The following is an 18,109-nucleotide window of genomic DNA, read 5'->3' as shown; positions in this document are numbered from 1 at the left end:
TTTCAGATGTTGATCATCCTTGACTCGTGACTCCTACTCGGATCTGAATATCTATATAGTCAATCCAGATCCCCTCTATCCTGCCTCTCATCTTCCAACTTCACTCGCCTCTGATACCAACATCCACTAGCCTTTGCTTCATCTATACATCTGCCTCGTGCTATTAAGAACATCGATTGTCTTTTACTCCACTGCCGTCCAAGATGCATCGGTCTTCCAATTACTCGTATCATTCCTCCCCCAGCTCAAGGAGCTCTAGCCATGGCACCAGCAGCGCATTCAGTCCCAATGCCAACCCCAACGAGGATTGGACCAAGATCTCGGACCTTGCAGAGCGTCGCCGCATCCAAAACCGAATTGCCCAGAGAAACTATCGTAAGTCACCCGCGAATGGCATCATTGTCGCAACTCGAGCTGACTAAATGGCTACTATAGGCAAGAAACTTAAGCGTCGCTTGGAGGACTTGGAGAAAAGAGCCGCGTCGGCTTCGACATCTCCAGAACGGTCACACGAGAAATCGGAGTCGCCGAAGGCGGTGCACACTGTCAAGTCTCGCACCAAGCAAGCTCGCACAACCAAGTCCAGCTCCGATGCAAACCGTCACATGTCCTCGGAACGAGGCTCTTCCTACGAGAGCCACTCCACACAAGAAGATCGGGGTTCAATGTTCTCGCACCAATGCACCCGACAGCTCTCAGCCTCGCCGCCTCCTGTCTTCTCTTACTCCTCATACCCACACCTGGAGAGCTATGGGCACCACACATACGGACAACCACCTGCCTACCACTCAATCAGCAGCAACTACCATGACCTCCCATACGGGGAGTATGGAACAACACTGCCCTCAATCTTGCCTGGTCCACTACTCGGCCCGGGCCCCAAGAAGCATCATTCTTATGCAGATGATGAGATCGTCAGCCCTTTCAGCATGAGTTATGCGTCCATGGCCGGCATTGACCTATGTCCGACACCGCAACACCTTCCAGAGGCCAATATCCCTGTACATGCCCCTCTCTCTACATGACGCCGGTCTGTGCAAGAGTTCCAGGGTTAGCGGAGCTAATACAATCTTTCAGATGCCACCCTTGTCTTCAGTTTACAGCGATGATCACTCCTCCCCATCCACTCCAGCAGAACAACTGCTGGCTTGTCCTCTTACACCGGAGTCAGGCCCGTGCTCCCCCCGCCCATACCCTTTGTTCTGATTGCAGTTTCCTCTTTGCACTTCTTTTTTCCACTCTTACTCTAACGACTATGATGATGTATTATTGAGTCCAGGTTGTATGTAACCATGCGGTTCAGTTGGCTTTGTGTTTCCTAATTCTCCTTTGTTTGATTCTTTCTGGTTTTTATCTTTTTACTTCTTTATCTTCTCTTCCGTCTCTGTCGGAAGGACATTCTGTATTTGAGACGATCTGCGTCCGAGGAAAGACATTCCGGGAGCAGCGCATTGTTTTAGGGTTATTGATCAGGCCAGCCGATAGAAGCATGTTTTGCGGCGTTTATTTTGACAAGGGGCTACAGGTGTATGTGAGGGAAATTGGCTATTATTGGGATGCAATTGTTACCGAACCATCAGTCCGTGTCTTTGATAGATTACCATACCTTTCTGAATCGAGTCTGGCTCCAGGCCGTCCAGTCTAGTCCAGTCCAGTCCCGCCAGAGGGCGACTCCACCCATCCCGAAATCCCCGCGCATCACTCCAAGTGGGAACTGCCAACCCAGACTGTGGACGGGGAGGCTTTCGCCTCCCGCCGGTGGCTGCAGTCACTGATTGGCCGGCTCGTGTGTACCCTTGGCTTGGCCCCCAACACTAAACTAGCCTAGTCGGGGAGATGGCTAATTAATCATTGACCGGATCCAGCAAGCGTGGGATTAATGATATCCACCTTGGGTAGGAGTTGTGATCCCTTCAGCCTTTCCATCCTGGCTCCGTTGAAGCGCACGCCTAGGTAGCTCCCCCTATGATGAAATTTACGAGAACCGAGAGGGGCACCAAAAAAAAAAAAAACCAATTATACGAGAAATCATAAACGGTTTTTCTCGGCAACTGACAGCTCCAAACTCTTGGACTGAAGTCAAAACTCAACCACCCGTTGGGGGGCCATCCAGGCCATGGGATTGATTGATTCGTTCATCATGCATAAATGATGGCCCCAAAAGGCGGCCGAGTAAGTACTTTAAAATAGAATCGGGAAAAAAGAAGAAAAAAAAAACAAAAAGTGAATCACAAGGATTCCCATAATCGGTCATGCTAAACGAAGGATTAAAAAAATGCCCGGCGATACGCCGCCCGTCAATTAGTTAGGTTGCTAGGTTACTACTTACCTTGTTAGTTAACTAATGGGAACGCAGAGGTTGCCTGGAATGGGCTTTTCTTTAGACTTTCCAGAAGCCACCATGGTTCTCCCTAGCAGGGATGTCTTTTACTTGGGTAGGCAGTGAGACAAGCTCATGGGGGTAAAAAAAAACACACGATCCCGGAGTTATCCGCTCGGAGATCGGACATAGGCTTTAAGGATCGATGGAATGTGCCTGTAGGTAATGATAGATAGGGAGGGATCTATCAGTATCTCGGTACGCGAGAGAGCCGACCGAGTAGGTAGGAGGACGGGGGGGAGTGATTGGATGGGCGAGGCCATGCGGGCAGTCCCCAACGCCCAGGCCAGAACCCTGCCCCTGCGACCGTCGAACCCGCTTCCGGCCAACCCGCTTTGTTGTGCCCCATCCATCACCATGAACGATGAACGACGGGCGGGAGGGATGAAAGAATGGCGGGAGATCCATGGGCCGGCTGTCGCTCCCTCCTAGTGGGGCTCTGCGCGAGGGTTGTTGCGACTCTTTGCGAAAGTTGCGAGGGTACGAAAGTTACGAACATGTGCTGCGCCTCCACAGCTCCCGGCATGACGTGGTACTTGTACAGGGTAGTGTGCTGCAATGACTGGCCATGAGGGTATTCGCTCCTCGTTAGTTCTGTGCGCTCTGGTCGGTCCTGGATTGCCAGCTCCATAGTACCTACTACTGGCTCCAGCCTGCGTCGCTGCTCTGGACGACTCCATGTCTCAGTCCAGAACCTTTGGCGGGCTACCTATGTGTCTGGGCACTAACACCGTGACATCTCGATTCTACCTATCTCGGGCATGGCATGGCTCTGGACTCTTGAGGTTATTATCAATGGACTAACTAAGTCCCAATCAGGCTCGGCCTGGTTGCTCGTTCAAGCCTTGCTGTTCCGGCCCGCCTGTCTATACGGACCCTGTCATCCCATACCAAGAGATCCGATCTCCTTGGCTCTGCAGACAACTGAAGGGTACATGTCAAGTCTACTCCGTACGCTTCATGAGTATGCCATGTTCCCTTTGAGGAACCCTTCACACCCCTTTGCGGCGACCGGTCAGTATCTAATAGGAGCTTTCAGATACTCCGGTCAATTGAAGATTACTTTAGTCTGTTGAACCCTAGCGTCATGCCAGGTTTATCATTTGCCATGCAAGTCCACATGATGTGCTACTCAGTCGCCTCTTGTTTCTGCTGGCACCGGACATTGGTAATAGATAGCCCGGAAGCATGCTGTATGGACACCTGCGGATGCAGCTTCCTTTGTTCGTACACCACTCCCGGCGACAAAATGCGACACTGTCAACTCCTAGTGGCACTGTTGCAGCCGTGAGAGATGGCAGTTTGCCCTAGTTGACCCCGGTGCCTTATGCCCGACTGCGTGGCATACGTCAACGGACAAGCTGAACGCGACTTATACGAGAGCTGCAGCCACAAGTCTCGGAGAAGTTGGATGTGACTCTTCTATTGTGGAAAGTCTTTGGCTCTTCTATAGCGCTCTTTCGCCGAACGTACTGTTAGCTTTACTCCCGCCTTGTACAACGCTGGAGGGGGGATGTTGTTTGCTGGCACCAGCCAGGGGGGTGTAAAGGCACCAACTCTGCGTATCGCCCCCCAAGGCCTACCCGCCAAAGGAGGCTCGGGCTGGGATTAATTGATTTCAAAGCCCTTAACGTTGCAGCGACCCCAGAAAACCGGGCTGGGTAGCACGGGGAGCCGGCGGCTCGGACGCCAGGGATTCCGAGGCGTCGACGGTCCTGACTCGGTCGGGGCTCGTATAGGCTGAAAGCCATCAGTGGGAGCTAGGATGCGACCCCCAGCAGTGGGCGCGGATTCGTCACGCATGGGTGACACCAGGCGGCTCAAAGAGGGCAGCCCTTGGCCACCGACACGGACTGTCGGACGCTGAAATCGGTGAAATCCGACCCCGGGCCCCGTACAGGAATCGAGTAATTTACGGCCTCCTTCCTGCCAATATCGGCGCCCCTCGATGATTGGCGCCTGCCGGCCAGCCCCATGACTCACTGGATATCTACTTATCGTTAGTACTAGTATGTAGTACCTAGGCTCTGGCACGCACATGGCCAATCCTGCCGTCGTCTTGGACGCCTAATTTCAGTTCTAAGTTCTCATCCGTAACGCCACGAGAAGATGGAGAGGGGGGGGATGACAAATTCATACCACTCTGCCACTAGATATTGCATTATCAATCCATAGATTGATTGTCAGCATTCCCCCTCCCCCTCCCCCATCACTCCGACTCCGTGTCCGCAGTCCGCGTCCGCAGTCCGCAGTCCGCACCATCATCACTTTAATTTCCTTGCCAGGGTCTGAAGATTACGGCCGGCTGGATGGTGCCATCCTAGACCCGCTTATTGAATGTCTGCCTAATGCGGCCATGCTAACTAGTCGACTAGTATCTAGTTGGTATCTGCCCTCCATTCCAACTTGCCTATGAATCACACGTGGTTTTAAATTAAGCACATACATGGCCCGTCCGTCATGTCTCATCATGATGATTACTATTTCATTATCGGACCATCCGACCCCCCCAGCTAGTATAGTATAGTATAGTATAGTATACTCCGAATACTCCGATCATAGTGCCATGTCTATACGAGACACTACCTCCCTAAACCAACCCTATCTACTCCATACTCCGTACTATACTCCTAATAAACAATAAACCAACCCCGAAGATTACCCATTCTTTCACATGAAAGTCAATACGAAGCAAACAAACGAGATGGGAAGATACTTTAGGCAATAACATTTCCCTGGTTGCAATATAACACCGTTCCCACTAGTCACTACACCACCCAAGTACGTCGTATCTAACTAAGGAGGAAGAAAAGACACTAGTAGTATCCCCAGGGACCACCAGTTCCCTATCCAGGACGGAAATATACCCTACCTACCTAATTACTAACTTACCTACTTACCTACTTAGCTAGCCTCATTACCGTTATCGACATCCTTATCAAATGTCTCTAATTTAATTACTTCGAATATTCAATAACCGCTCTGATTCGTCCGTTCGTTTAACATCACGTATATCACTATTCAAATCGATATGATCGTATGGCCCCCTACAGATTATATTATTCTATTGTTTCAGTGCCTACCTACATTTATGAAGAATGGATATTTAAGTATGTAAATATATATATTAAACATACATATTAAGGATAGATGGATTATTATGGAGTCTGCACGCACGTGTGGGATGGTACTACGTAGGTACTACTCTACTCCGCAGTTAGTACTACCTACTATAGGAGTACTAAATACTAATATCACAAGGGGTTCGTATCGGGGTATATATGTGAAGGTGGGGGGGGGGGGGGGAATTGGAAGAATTGTCCGATACGAGGTAGGTACTACGTATATGTCTTGATTTTAAGTAATAGGTACTATGTAGGTTGTGGGTAGGTAGGTAGGTAGGGGAAGGGGTCTAGATGGATGGAGGATGGGTCGGTCCATGTCCATGTACTACTATGCAAGTTGCTTGATGGGGGGGCGGTCGTATGATCTATCTGGCTATTACATCGTGAGTAGGGAGGAGGTAATAGATGGATAGAGTGGAGGGTAGTTAGTATAAGTGGTGTTTGTTATTGATTAACTATGTTTGTTTGCCATGTGCTTCGAGGGGGATACGGGTACATTATACATCAGATTGTGTTGTGTTGTGTAGCTTCGCGATATGTGATTTACTCCAAGGATACGAGCTTACTTTTACATATCAAGTCATACATATTCATACTTTATCCATGATTCTCCTCTTACTGTATTCGAACGTGAATCTGTACGCCAAAGACGAAGATACTCGAACTCGACTCAACGACGCCTCGATGCAGATCAACAGAATGAGCTGAAACGAACATAACTCATGTGCACAGATTATCAGGCGACAGTGGTAGGAGATGTGTTATAGGGTTCGCGAGAGACAGTGATGGCCATCAGTAAGGATGTAGGATAGGGTGCGGTAGGAAGAGAGTTGGGGAGGATTCAAAATTTCACTAGATGGAGCACAGACAGGCAATGGAAAAAGATGGACAGCATAGAAAAAAAGGAACTGAACGGATTAAGAGGGGTGTGAAAACATTCCTCACACAACTATCCCAACGCGGCAGATCACAAGCTATACGACGGTTATCCGGCCTCAGCACCGTTGATGCTCATTTGGTCCGGGTTGTATCGCCGTCTCCGCATCGGTGCCTTTTTCCTCTTCGCAATGGCAGCACTCTGCGCGCTGCCAGATGCACTGCCCATTTCCATGTCTCCATCATTATCAGCCGAGCCGTGCAACATTTCATATCGCGCCAGCTCGTCCAACTCTCGAATATCTAGAGGCTTCATCCGCAGCCACTTCATGCGCGGACCTGATCGCGACCGCTCCGACACGCGGAAGCCATAGATACGGGACTCATAGATCCGGCCCAACCCGAGACCGGGGCTGAAGTTGATCGTGCGCACGCCGTTGATCTCGGTAGGCTGATTCGGAGGGGGAACATCCGAGGTGCGTGGAGGTGACAAGGTTGAGAAGGCGCTGTCCAAACGGACTCCGATGTCAAGATCTGGGAATGTCATGAAGAACAGGCATCCGAATGTAGTGCCGAAGAAGGCTCCGTCGACCGAGTGGAACCGACTGTTCGGGGGGGTGTACAGATCCTGGCAGCTAGGGCAGAACAGCTTCACAGTCTCCTGGCCGGGCGTGTCGGAGCGCCCCACGGGCAGCACCTTGCATCCGTTGCAATAGACTCGAGGACAGACTCCAAAATGTTGCATCTCGTACTTCTCGAGCATCTGTTGGATGCCGGGTCGCGAAGTAATGTACCGCTGGTGAATCAGTCCGTACAGCAATTCAGCGGAGCTCTCGATGACGCTCAGATCACTCGCGACTCGCGTATGCCTCCGCTCCCCTGGCCTCCGATATCCCGGCGGTTTGTCATCTCCCAGAATTTCGTCTTCGTCTTCCTCCTCCTCCTCTTCCTCTTCATCATCCTCGTCCTCCTCAGGCTCCACGTCCAGGATCATTTCGAGCGCCTCCTTGTACATAGGAACTTGCGACTGCAGACCCGTCAGGTTGAAGTCGTCCTCGATAAAGTCCTCCGACACTTCCGCAAAGAACTCATGGCCCATCAAAGAGCAGAACGAGGAGATCCATGACTCCGGTGCCCCCTCCGACGACGACATATCGAATGAGTCGGACGCGGATGACGAGGGCGTCGATTCAGACAGTTGACTCAGATCCAGCCTGTCTAGGCCGTCGGCCAACGCCGAACCTGTCTCTCTCGACACGTTGCCGAGCTACGGTGAAAAACGACGGTAGAGTATCTCGTCCGAGATGGAGCGCCGATTAAACCTGCACCAGATGCAATGGTTCTGGTATAAGTTTCGAAAGCCGGGTCCCTCCTCGTGCCAGGAAGGCAGGACTCGGATGTGGATGGACTGTAGATGGCGTCCGATGTAGAGCTAATAGAATGACAGTGTCTTGTTGATGAACGTCGCAGTCATGACAATGTGCGGGCAGGCAGATTATTGTGCGATGGAGAGGGGGGGGGGGGTTGCTTTCACGCGATGGATGCTTCACCACCAGCAAACAATTCCTCAGAGACGCATCGATCGGCACAAGACGCTGATAACTTGATGACTCAGACTGGTCTGGATGAGGGTGTGAGTAAGGATGAATCCCAAATCCTTGAGCCTCTCTCTTCGTGGATCGATCGACGGAGGTTGTCGAGGGGCTTCCGAAATTAGGTTCGTGGGGCGGTCGGAAAGGTGCTTAACACGAAGGAGAGGGAGCGACAGATAGCCAGCTAGGCGACCCCAGACGGGCGACTCGGGGCCCAAAGGACAGATAACAGCAAGACAGACACCTTGGACTCAAGAGGGGGTGGGTGGCCACACCAACAGCAATTCACAACTGGAACATGTTCTGGGATTGGCTTTGGAGGAGGTTGGCGACCGAAAGTCACCCGGCGGCTGTTCCCCTTCACGCCTCCCGCTTGTCACGTGCACAGGTCTCGACCGCACATGCTCATCCGCGTTGCACAGAGAACAATCGGCTGATACACCTACTGCTATTCTACACCCTAGACTCTAGAGTCAAGCACTAGAACAAATCCCTGATGACCCGTGACCATTCGCCCTCATCCCCAATCACGCCCGAGAGCCCCTCTCCAGTGTTCTGGATCTCCCCATCATGGCCTACAAACCCATTGATCCCATCGGACGTTGTCCCAGGACCAATGAAGTTCCCAATCCCACCCACCGCCTCAAACAGGTTCGTGAGCTCATGGCTCATTTGTAGCCCATTGAGTGGACTGTTTCCGAGTTCTGTGACCCCGTTCATCGGCCCATACACGGACAGGTCTTCAATTTGATGACCGGCTAACCCAGCCATGGCGACCGCCGCAGTTGAATGGGGATCGTTTGAGTCGGATCCAAAGGGTCGGACAATCACTCCCAGTCGTTCCCCGATTTTTCGAAGTCCCTTGATAGCTTTCCAGAGTCGCTTCGAGACGTAGGACTTGGTGCTGAACCCGTTGATTAAATCGAGTGCCAAGTAGAACTCCTCCCGCACTGGTCGGTTGAAATCCGTCGGCGCATGGCACACGGCAAGGAAGAGAACTGCCAGGGCAGCAACAAGGAAGTAGTTGAAAGTAATCTGTTGGCTGCGGTAGATGTCGGAGCCCCGATTGAGTTGGGTGAGCACGCGGATCGTATCTTTCGCAACATCCACTACTGTCTGAGCGTGACCCTTATCCTCAGCAATGCTCGCTGTGGAGTGGAGGACGGGGCGATAGATGAGGATTCGGAGCTGGTTCATTCGCAGATATAGGAGAACCCTCAATCGCCGCAGCCCCCGATTGGCCGAATCGCCATGGCCATGCTTCGGAGACTCAACGGGATAGAACTTTAGCCCATCTGGGACTTGCTTATACCATTGCAGGATTTGGTAGTCCAGATAGCCAATCTCATCCCGACGTATGTCTGTTGCACCCTCGGAGCCAAGTCCCGAATACCAGATTTTCGAACTGATACGATTGTATGATATCATACATTTCAGATACAGCAACGAAGCATCCTAGAGACGAGGTCAGTAGCTCGCCTGATCAAGACCACATGCAAACGCATGTCATACCGGTTCAGGAAGGTTAGGATCTATGTCTTCATCCTGGATAATGAAAGGCAGCCCGGTTCCAAGGCTCCAACGTCGGTCTAGACTGTAGATTGTCCAGAAGATTTTCACCACCGCAGGCCATTGTTCCTCGTCGGGAATCATCTTGTTCAGCGCATCACGCCGATGGAGGCCCATTTCAAGACACATCCGCGCGGCCAGGCCGATGATGCGATAGGCCATTGCGTCATCGTCCATATGGAAATGATATGTCGCCTGTTGTGAGATGTGTCAGCGCAAAGCCCGTTTCACAGGTTGGTGTACCTACAATCATGCCATAGAGCTGGATTGTCTTGATGTCAAGCGACTCCCAAAGTTTGGATTCAGCAACCGGCTTCACGCTCAGATACAACCGTTGCCCGAGCTCGCTTTGCCCACCCCCTTCCACAACCAATGTTATAGCAAGTATCATTTTCAAGAGAAGCGTATTATCATCAGTAAGTCCATCCATACCAGGTAGGCCCCGTTGCGCAAAACCAGTCCGCATTGCAGACTCCATGAACGTGTATAGCAAATTCACTTGCTGGGCGATTTGGTCTATCTCTACAAGGGGATACATGATACCGATCTCCTCTTCATAGACACGACACAGACGCAAAGCTTCGTCTCGCTTGATGGTCCATATTGGATCCTTAGAAGGATGTATTGAAGGGAACAAGGGGCCCACATGACGAGGGGAGCCAGCCGGGGTGGCATGTGCGGTGGTCAGATCATCCGTTATTACCTCATCTGCCGGGGAAATGCCCATGTTCTGAAGACTAGATCTTGCGACATCAAAGTTGAAAGCAGAGCTGGTAGGACCCTGGAATCGGGGATGTCTGATGCGTGGTTTGGCCAAGGGGGCATGCATAGGCGTGAATACCGACTGCGAGCCATCGCGGGAAAAGGCATCGAAACTTGGGGGGTCTATGGACGACCTTTGCGACCGAAGATCCTTGAGATTCGTAAAAAGGTTGTTGACCTGGTCCTGTAGCGTTTTGATTTGGTCTTTCATTGACCGAAACTCCCTGGCGCGGTAAAAGAGTGGTTAGCTATCGAGCGTAGCGCCGTATTACTGGAGACGGGGTCCAAATATATCTATCAACGTACTCAGAATCCTTGAAGTTATTGTTGCAGCAGTTCGGGGCATATCGACCTATGGACACAGTGAGTCGCGTCTGTTGTGTGTGCCACGGAGAAACGAGGACCTGCAGCGCAGACTAACATTCAAGGTTAAGGTGTCCACAGCGTTGGCAAGGCACTTGGCCATTGCACTTAATTTTCCGTCTTTTGCATTCATTACTAAAAGAGGAAAACCGGCATCAATCAGCTAATCAGGCTCAAGACACACCAGTGTTAAACCAGTGGATTTAAGAGCCGGATCATACCACGCGATGGAGATGTAGCGATTCCGCTTGGAGCGAGTATGAGTCCCGTTGGCCGATTCCGCTTTCCTCTTCCCAGAATCAGCGTCCAGGGCGGCATTCTGGTCCCCAGAATCCGGCTGGGGTGGTGCCATATCAAGCTGCGGCGACTCTGAGGACATCTTGGATGGAAATCGAGCCGGGACGATTGGTTGTTGGCATGGGAGAAAGCAGCGACCGGTGCGGAGGGATTCCTTTCGTTTGCTCGATGGCGCGCGGGGTTTCCGTTTCCCCAGATGGCCGGACCGGGAAGTGATCGCCAAGAGAGATCAGGTCTGGGGAGATTATTATGTGGTAATGTAAATAGAAGACTCTCAATTCGATCTTAATGGCGGTCAGCTATGGCACTGGTCAACTGACAGGTACGTCGCCGACTGATTTCCAATTGGGAGGACGAGGAAAGACCACTGAGTTCCGTCCATGGTTTATCAGCGGCTGACTTGCACTTATCAGGCCAGTTAAGTAATTACGCTGCGAATTATTACATTCATGTTTATCTTGGGCACTGCATCGAGGGAGGGAAGAGAAAGATAAAGAACAGGTACGAAAGAGAAGTAAAAAAAAAAAGAAATGAAGTTGCCTCACGCCCCCTTGAATGCTGGAAGTCCTCCTGATGCTGGTCTGCGAGCAACTGGCCAATGCGACTCGGGGCGGAAATTCCCCGATCTGCCCATCCACCTGCACGTGTCACGGCCTCAACTCTGCGCTGGACACGGAGCATTTTCAACCCACTTCCCTGGATGACTGAACTTATGGTCTTCTGAATGAAGCTCCAGAAATGCATGCGCTACAATAACCCCCGGGTTTGGCACCGTCTACCGTCTGTCGCCCTCCGGTTCCTCTCTCCCAACCAACCACGGCAGCAACGCTGCTTCACCTCTCAAAGCCAATCCTCCCCCACGGCATCCCGTCAATACCGCCCCCTCGAGACTCTGGACAATGTCGACATAAGTCACTTTCGCGCGAATTACTTTGCCCCGGAACGCCCTATAATCCTCCCGCGCCGTTCGTTTCGCGAATTCCCGGCCTTCGAGCGTTGGTTCCAACCCGATCCGACCGACTCCAATGTGTCTCAATTGAACACAACCTACCTTGGTCAACATGGCGCCGATGCATTCGTCCCGCTGGAACTCACACAATCATCCTCAGATGGCACTGTCAATACAGGAGTCGACGGGCTCACGTTTCGACAATTTCACGCGCCGCTGAGCCTGTTCCTAGACTGGATTAGCACGGCAGAGACGCTCGAGACACAGTCCACACGTCTGTATCTAGCGCAGTGTCAACTCCTAGATCTACCCCAGGTGCTCCGCGATGATTTTCCGACACCAGAGCTGGTAGCGCAAGCGGGTAAAGGTGACGTGTACGACACGAACGTTTGGATCGGATATCCGCCCACGTATACACCTCTTCATCGGGACCCCAACCCCAATCTTTTCGTTCAGCTTGCGGGACAGAAGGTTGTGCGATTACTGTCGCCTGAGGACGGGCAGAAGGTATTTGGAGCTGTGAGACGTCAGATGGGGATGAGCGGAGGCCGCGAGGCTGCTGCCATTCGCGGGGAGGAGATGATGCAGGGGCAGGAAAGAACGCTACTAGAGCAGGCTGTCTGGGATGATGCGACTGTTGTGTCAGGACTGAATGGGTATGAGGCGCGTCTCGAGGCGGGTGATGGAATGTTTATTCCCCGTGGATGGTGGCATAGTATCAAGGGCGTAGGGACGGGCGTGACTGCTTCAGTGAGTTCCCTTATATCGAGCGTACATGCGCATGCTTATCTGATAACAGGTCAATTGGTGGTTCCGCTGATAAAATCTACGATAACTGAACCCGGGGACAAATATGTCGGAGACATGGTAGCCAGTCTAGGCTCCAACCTGCATCTATATCGAACCGAACCGAACACCTAGAAAAATCCAATCCAATCAACTAGAAAAATAAAACAACCCAGGAAAAGAGAGAAGAAGAAAAAAACCACCAGGGCCAAAACCAAATAATCCTCACATAATAAAATAATAATCACCGTATAGATAAACACAGACCAACTACGTAACCGTCCAGAACCCAACGTTCTAGAATCCTCTCCTCTCCTCTCTCCTCCGCCCGCCCTCCAACTCCACATCCCAAGAAATCATCAACCAAACCACATCATCCACCCAATTCCTCCCCTCAACCCACACCACCCGAACCAAAAACCCACCTCTCAAAAACCCAAACCTCGCCAAACATATAATGTACATGTCCACGACCCTCACCCGCGCCTCACTTCTCAACATCCTCCTCCTCAACCCTCTCCTCACAACCACAACCACGCGCTTCGCAACCGCAACTACAATAACCACAACACCACGCCTCCACCCACACCCCAACCTCCCAACCCACCCACACTGCTCCGCCATAAACCTCTACAACCACTACTCCACAATGAGCACGTCCCAAGACCACCAACAACCCTCCACCAACAACCAAAGCCAAGAGCAACCGCAATCGCAAGAACAAGAGCAGCAAAGAAACGAGTACCTTGCGCTCCCGGACGCAGAGTCAGCCACGAAATTGGATGTGAGCGGGGACGGATCGACTGTGAAATTGGATCACTTGGGACCGGTGGTTGTGAATCAGGATGGGACGTTATCGAGGATTTCGAATTGGGAGCAGATGACGGAGATTGAACAGAGGAATACGTTGAGGGTGTTGGGGAAGAGGAATAAGGCGAGGCTGGAGGCGTTGAAGAAGAGTAAGGGGGAGGGGAATTGATTAGCTCAGTCGGGATGTGTGTGTGAGGGGGAGGGTTAATTGGTGGTTATGTTTGAGGGGAGAGAGGAGGGGCGATGTAAGATAAAGTGTAGAATATATCTATCTATTTTTGCTGGTTCATGATATAGTAATATTCATTCATTGTGTGTAGTACTCGTTTCTTTCGTGTAGCCATATATAAACGTAGAATGCACAATAGTTGAAGCTTCTATTCACCCATGTCTTTCTATATGTTGTATTGAATGTTGTCGTATTTAGCCAAAAAGCCAGTCGTTGAATCTCGTGAAAGGGTTACTGGAAAGGTTAGCTTTTCCTAACTTCGTGGATATGGCAGTGGACGAGCATACCTTGAGGGTACTTCGACATAGTTTCTCGTGTACTGTTCTACTTCGTCAACTCCGGTGAATATATCGATTTCCTCAGGGCTCAGGAACTTTGTGCGATGCCAAAACTTCCATCCAATATAAATGATCGGAAACACCCCGATCATTGTGTACGAGAAGAAGAACGTCGGTATGTCCCAGTTGCCAGGCAGAAAGACCGTGTATCCGCCCACGAAGGTCATGATGAATGTCGATACCAGGGCAATGTAGGCAACGTAGGGCTGGCCTCGGCTCCGGTATGGAAGTGATTGGCGGGGGACGCCTTGTGCCATCAGAGCTTTTCTGAACCGGGTGTAGGTGAAGGTTATGACGGAGAAATTGATCAGTTGAGATGCAGTGACCTGGATAACCATAAGCATTTATGATGAAAAAAGTGTGTTCGAATGTGTAGAGTAGACGTACTAAATTGACAAACCAGTTTAGCACTACGGCCGATCCATTAGAAACCTGCAGGAAGGATAGTAGCGCGATGAGGAGCACAATCATGACACAGTAGACCGGCACGCCCGCTTTAGTACATGTTGTCAGGATGCGCGGAGCCTTGCCATCCAGCGCAAGTCCATACAGACTTCTACTGGCGCAGTAAACATAGCTGTTTCCGGCACTGAACGCAGCAAGGAGGACGACAGCATTGACGATGTGTGGAAGGACCGGAATTTGCAGTCGGTCCATTGCGACCACATACGGCGATGCAGCGGCGCCAGGCAAGTCTTGTTCAAACGCAGCAGCCATGACAGGGTCGTTGTAGGGAACCAAGATACCGACACAGAGCACGCCGAGAACGAAGAAAGCCGTGATTCGATAGAAAATACCATTGTAGGCCCTCGGCAAGACTCCACGGGGATTCATTGCTTCACCGGCGGCCATGGATACATAATCAGGACCGGCGATCGTAAAACTGGCCTGGATGAGACATGCAAGAAACCCAAGCCATCGACCGAGGTCTCCAGTCTTGTAGTACTCGGCGAATGATCCAGGGTTGTTCCAGTATCGGAATCCGAATCGATCACCTTTAGGATTGCCGCCTAGCATCACGATGAAGGTGAAGAAGATCAGACCCACACTAAGCACGACCTTGCTCATGGAAAGCCAGAATTCGGCCTCGCCATACCATTTCACTGCGAAGATGTTGAGAAGTCTAAGGGTCAATTAGTTCAAGCTGTTATTAACCGAGCAGAAGATGCTCCAAGAACAGAATCACAACACACGAGAAAAGTACAAGTACGATGACGATTATCCCAGCAACTGGGACTGCATCACTCCAATAGTTGATAATCAGGTTACATGCTGTAACCTCAAATGGCACCAGAGCGGCCTCGAAGATGAAGAAGTTGTAACCGGCAGCAACTCCAAAGGCCTCGTCAACATATCGACTTGCAAAACGGATAAAGGGCGATGAGATGGGCAAATACGTGACCATCTCGGCCAAGCCTAGCATATATCTTATCTTAGTAAGATGCTACATCAAAGGGTCCAGAAGGGGGGATAGAGCGGGCTATGTGGTTGCAACGAAATCGCGGAAACCCCTGGAAAGTCGGCGCTTCTGGATATGTGAATAACGTAGAATGGGCGCATTGGACGACCTTCTTGTTGCTGGTGGCATGAAGAAAGAAAAGGGGGTAGAGGAGGGCACCAGAGTGCGCAGGGAAAGGGTATTCGTACACACAGTTATACATAGAATGACAACGGACCTATGATCAGAAATTATGAGATTCCATAACTCTAGCAGTAACATGCAAATGCGCGGGGGAAGGGGAAAGGAATCTCGGGGTTCTCATGTCTCTAGGGCACAGAACATATCGGACGTAATGACGCGACATTCATACTGCTCTTTCACATGCAGTGCAGAAGCTGTCCGATGAATACCGATTTCATTAAGCCATTCCACTTTTGATCGGAAGTTTCTCCTATCTGCTTCGCTTTCGATCCCAGAGCCTTGCCCATAGCCAAGGATGTTTCGAGATAGCCATGTGGTTTGTTTGGGGGCATGGTGAGGGGACAAGGATAGATAAGATAGACAGATTGACAGGCGCATAAGACTGACCAGATAACGAATGCCAGGAATAAACTGGCAGGGCCACCCTCCATCAATGCCTTTCCAATCTGAACGTACAGCACTGTGCCAATTGTACCCCCAATGCCGATGAGCTGGATATGCCTGGGCTTTAGCTTGCGGTGCGTATGGTCGAAGGCAAGCCTCTTCACACCATCACCGATGATTTCTTCATCGTCACCGACGACAGTATCCTTTTCAGGGAGAACCGTTGAATGTCCCTTGTATTCTTCTGCTTCCACTCCGTGACGACTGATTGTGGGAGATTGATCCCCATTGTGGATAGCCGTTGTAAAAGCCATACTGCGGCTGTATGTGAATCACTGGTCCCCGACAGCAGTCAACATGGAAGACACCACGCGCTCACAGGGCATGAAGGAAATTATTAGAAAGGGGGATAGGAAGAAAGAAAGTAGACGCTGGAAAAGTGAAGGCGGGCGAAGGGAGACCGCGAAGAAATATGGCAGGCTAGCTGAGCTGGGCAAGTGCCAATATCACCATGGAAGTATCCCTCGCCATGGAACATGATTCGGCACAATGGGATTTTAGTCAACTATGGTCTAGTAATAACTCGTGCAAAGGGAATCAAGGAGGCAAATCACAGCGCAGGAACCCTCTCTGCAGGTCCGGCGACCCCGTTTGGATTTGGTCTCCCCACAATGGCGGGCAGGTACAGTTGTGCGTGCCGTTTGGTTCAGAGCCTGTGGTATTAGGAACTATCATCTCTCACTGCTGGACCACTTTCAATGTCGAGCACGAGAAGACGTATTCGATTATTAGTCTGGAGAGAAATACAGAAAGCACCAATATATACCACATTCACCCTATCTGGCAATTTCCTCGGTGCTCGGACATACAAACCTTTAGGGACTATACTATAATTTTACATTGCAAACAACCAATCAAAGACCGTCCAGATGATGTAGTCAAGTTCGATAAGAAAAATTTGATTAGACAAACCGTAAGTATCTCCTAAGAAAGTAATATTACACAAAGATTACTCGATCGAAGGGAGGGGAGTACAATAAGCTCGATGTACAATTGTTGTGCAACCCAACGAAGACAAAGTAATTCCAAACATGAAGTCTAGACGTCCTTGCCCTTTCAAGTGGCCATGGATGTTTGCATTGCACTGGGTTGCAAAGAAACGGCTTATCCCAGATATGACACTCGATGGTATATTATATGTCTTTATAAGATTGGTCTATTTCATGACATACCGTTCGAGGGACATTCCATCATCGAAGTTGTACCTAAGGCATCCTATCCAGAGGCCCCGAAAGATTGGGCACGGTGTAGAGTTTGGTAATTTAAAGACGCGACTTACTAGCAGCCTATCATAAGGGAGCTTCTTTTGCTTTAGAACGAACGCGATGGACATTCAGATAAATTATCGCGGCCAGTATGAGACTATGACCTCATTATTACATGTGGCACTTGAGGACAGCTGACCAGCAGAAGTAACAATTAAGCCGGGGTAAGTAACACAGCATACTTTACTTTGTGTCTCATCAGGACCACGACCATCCACTGCAGGTATAAATATTAGCAAGGGCAACCACGCCCGCTAACTAGTTAGAAAAAAAAAGAGGAAAGAGCCTGATCCTCGACTCTAACGGTCATGACGATACCAAAGGCAAGACGAGAAAGTAGAGGCTATGAAAGCCATATGAGAGAATGACACGGAGGCACACTCCCGGTTATGCAGGTTGACCACAAGCATTCACCAGTGTTCCGCATATAACTTTTCGCAGCCGCAGTGGAAGCAGCATACCACTAGTATTGAGACTAGTAGGCGGCACGCACAATAGACAAATGCCACGGGAAGCAAGGGACCCAAGAAGGAGGGGCACTAGAAAAATTGGCATGGCGGGCATAAAACAACCTCGGCCGCCGAGGATGTCCCGCCCTAACTCCTTTGGGGTTTTGCCGTGGTATTCAGCCGGGGTCACATGAGTGATTCATGTCAGTTGACATCTGACATGGACTGGCCGG

At 50.7% G+C, this 18,109-nt stretch overlaps 6 protein-coding genes across 6 annotated transcripts; 3 read left to right on the top strand and 3 right to left on the bottom strand.

Moving 5' to 3' along the window:
- Positions 1–203: 203 nt before the first annotated feature.
- BO94DRAFT_543983 (bZIP transcription factor) lies at positions 204–1,025 on the top strand (the record flags this gene model as incomplete). The annotated part of the gene is made up of 2 exons (XM_025613159.1): positions 204–375; positions 436–1,025. The coding sequence occupies 2 exons, from the start codon at positions 204–206 to the stop codon at positions 1,023–1,025; spliced, it is 762 nt and encodes a 253-aa protein (XP_025470572.1).
- Positions 1,026–6,490: 5,465 nt separating this feature from the next.
- Positions 6,491–7,534, bottom strand: BO94DRAFT_554519 (casein kinase II subunit beta; the record flags this gene model as incomplete). The annotated part of the gene is made up of 1 exon (XM_025613720.1): positions 6,491–7,534. One exon carries the CDS (start codon positions 7,532–7,534, stop codon positions 6,491–6,493), a length of 1,044 nt encoding a protein of 347 aa, XP_025470571.1.
- A 919-nt stretch (positions 7,535–8,453) lies between these two features.
- Positions 8,454–11,046, bottom strand: BO94DRAFT_460282 (transcription factor domain-containing protein; the record flags this gene model as incomplete). The annotated part of the gene is made up of 6 exons (XM_025607875.1): positions 8,454–9,428; positions 9,486–9,737; positions 9,790–10,528; positions 10,611–10,656; positions 10,726–10,802; positions 10,889–11,046. 6 exons carry the CDS (start codon positions 11,044–11,046, stop codon positions 8,454–8,456), a joined length of 2,247 nt encoding a protein of 748 aa, XP_025470570.1.
- A 458-nt stretch (positions 11,047–11,504) lies between these two features.
- BO94DRAFT_532753 (putative JmjC domain protein) lies at positions 11,505–12,850 on the top strand. Its single transcript, XM_025611189.1, has one exon. It carries the CDS (start codon positions 11,689–11,691, stop codon positions 12,832–12,834), a length of 1,146 nt encoding a protein of 381 aa, XP_025470569.1. The 5' UTR covers positions 11,505–11,688; the 3' UTR covers positions 12,835–12,850.
- A 498-nt stretch (positions 12,851–13,348) lies between these two features.
- BO94DRAFT_459919 (uncharacterized protein) lies at positions 13,349–13,678 on the top strand (the record flags this gene model as incomplete). Its single annotated transcript, XM_025607864.1, has 1 exon — positions 13,349–13,678. One exon carries the CDS (start codon positions 13,349–13,351, stop codon positions 13,676–13,678), a length of 330 nt encoding a protein of 109 aa, XP_025470568.1.
- Positions 13,679–13,790: 112 nt separating this feature from the next.
- On the bottom strand, positions 13,791–16,661 carry BO94DRAFT_532750 (putative general amino acid permease (Agp2)). The gene is made up of 6 exons (XM_025611188.1): positions 16,106–16,661; positions 15,724–15,752; positions 15,270–15,492; positions 14,464–15,199; positions 14,026–14,402; positions 13,791–13,972 (listed from the first exon to the last, which is right to left on the bottom strand). The coding sequence occupies exons 1-6, from the start codon at positions 16,414–16,416 to the stop codon at positions 13,933–13,935; spliced, it is 1,716 nt and encodes a 571-aa protein (XP_025470567.1). The 5' UTR covers positions 16,417–16,661; the 3' UTR covers positions 13,791–13,932.
- Positions 16,662–18,109: the final 1,448 nt, after the last annotated feature.

This window comes from Aspergillus sclerotioniger (assembly GCF_003184525.1).
Source record: "Aspergillus sclerotioniger CBS 115572 chromosome Unknown BO94scaffold_6, whole genome shotgun sequence".
Classification (NCBI taxonomy): Eukaryota; Fungi; Ascomycota; class Eurotiomycetes; order Eurotiales; family Aspergillaceae; genus Aspergillus; species Aspergillus sclerotioniger.
Note: the sequence above shows the minus strand (reverse complement) of the source record. Positions and strands in the feature narration are given on the sequence as shown.

Bases quoted from the DNA above. Each gene is read 5' to 3' on its own strand.
- BO94DRAFT_532750 (XM_025611188.1), bottom strand. From the start codon at position 16,416: ATGGCTTTTACAACGGCTATCCACAATGGGGATCAATCTCCCACAATC. The intron at 14,403-14,463 runs GTACGTCTACTC...ATGGTTATCCAG, and splicing joins TAAACTGGTTTGTCAATTTA to GTCACTGCATCTCAACTGAT. The intron at 13,973-14,025 runs GTATGCTCGTCC...TAACCTTTCCAG, and splicing joins TATGTCGAAGTACCCTCAAG to TAACCCTTTCACGAGATTCA.
- BO94DRAFT_532753 (XM_025611189.1), top strand. From the start codon at position 11,689: ATGAAGCTCCAGAAATGCATGCGCTACAATAACCCCCGGGTTTGGCAC.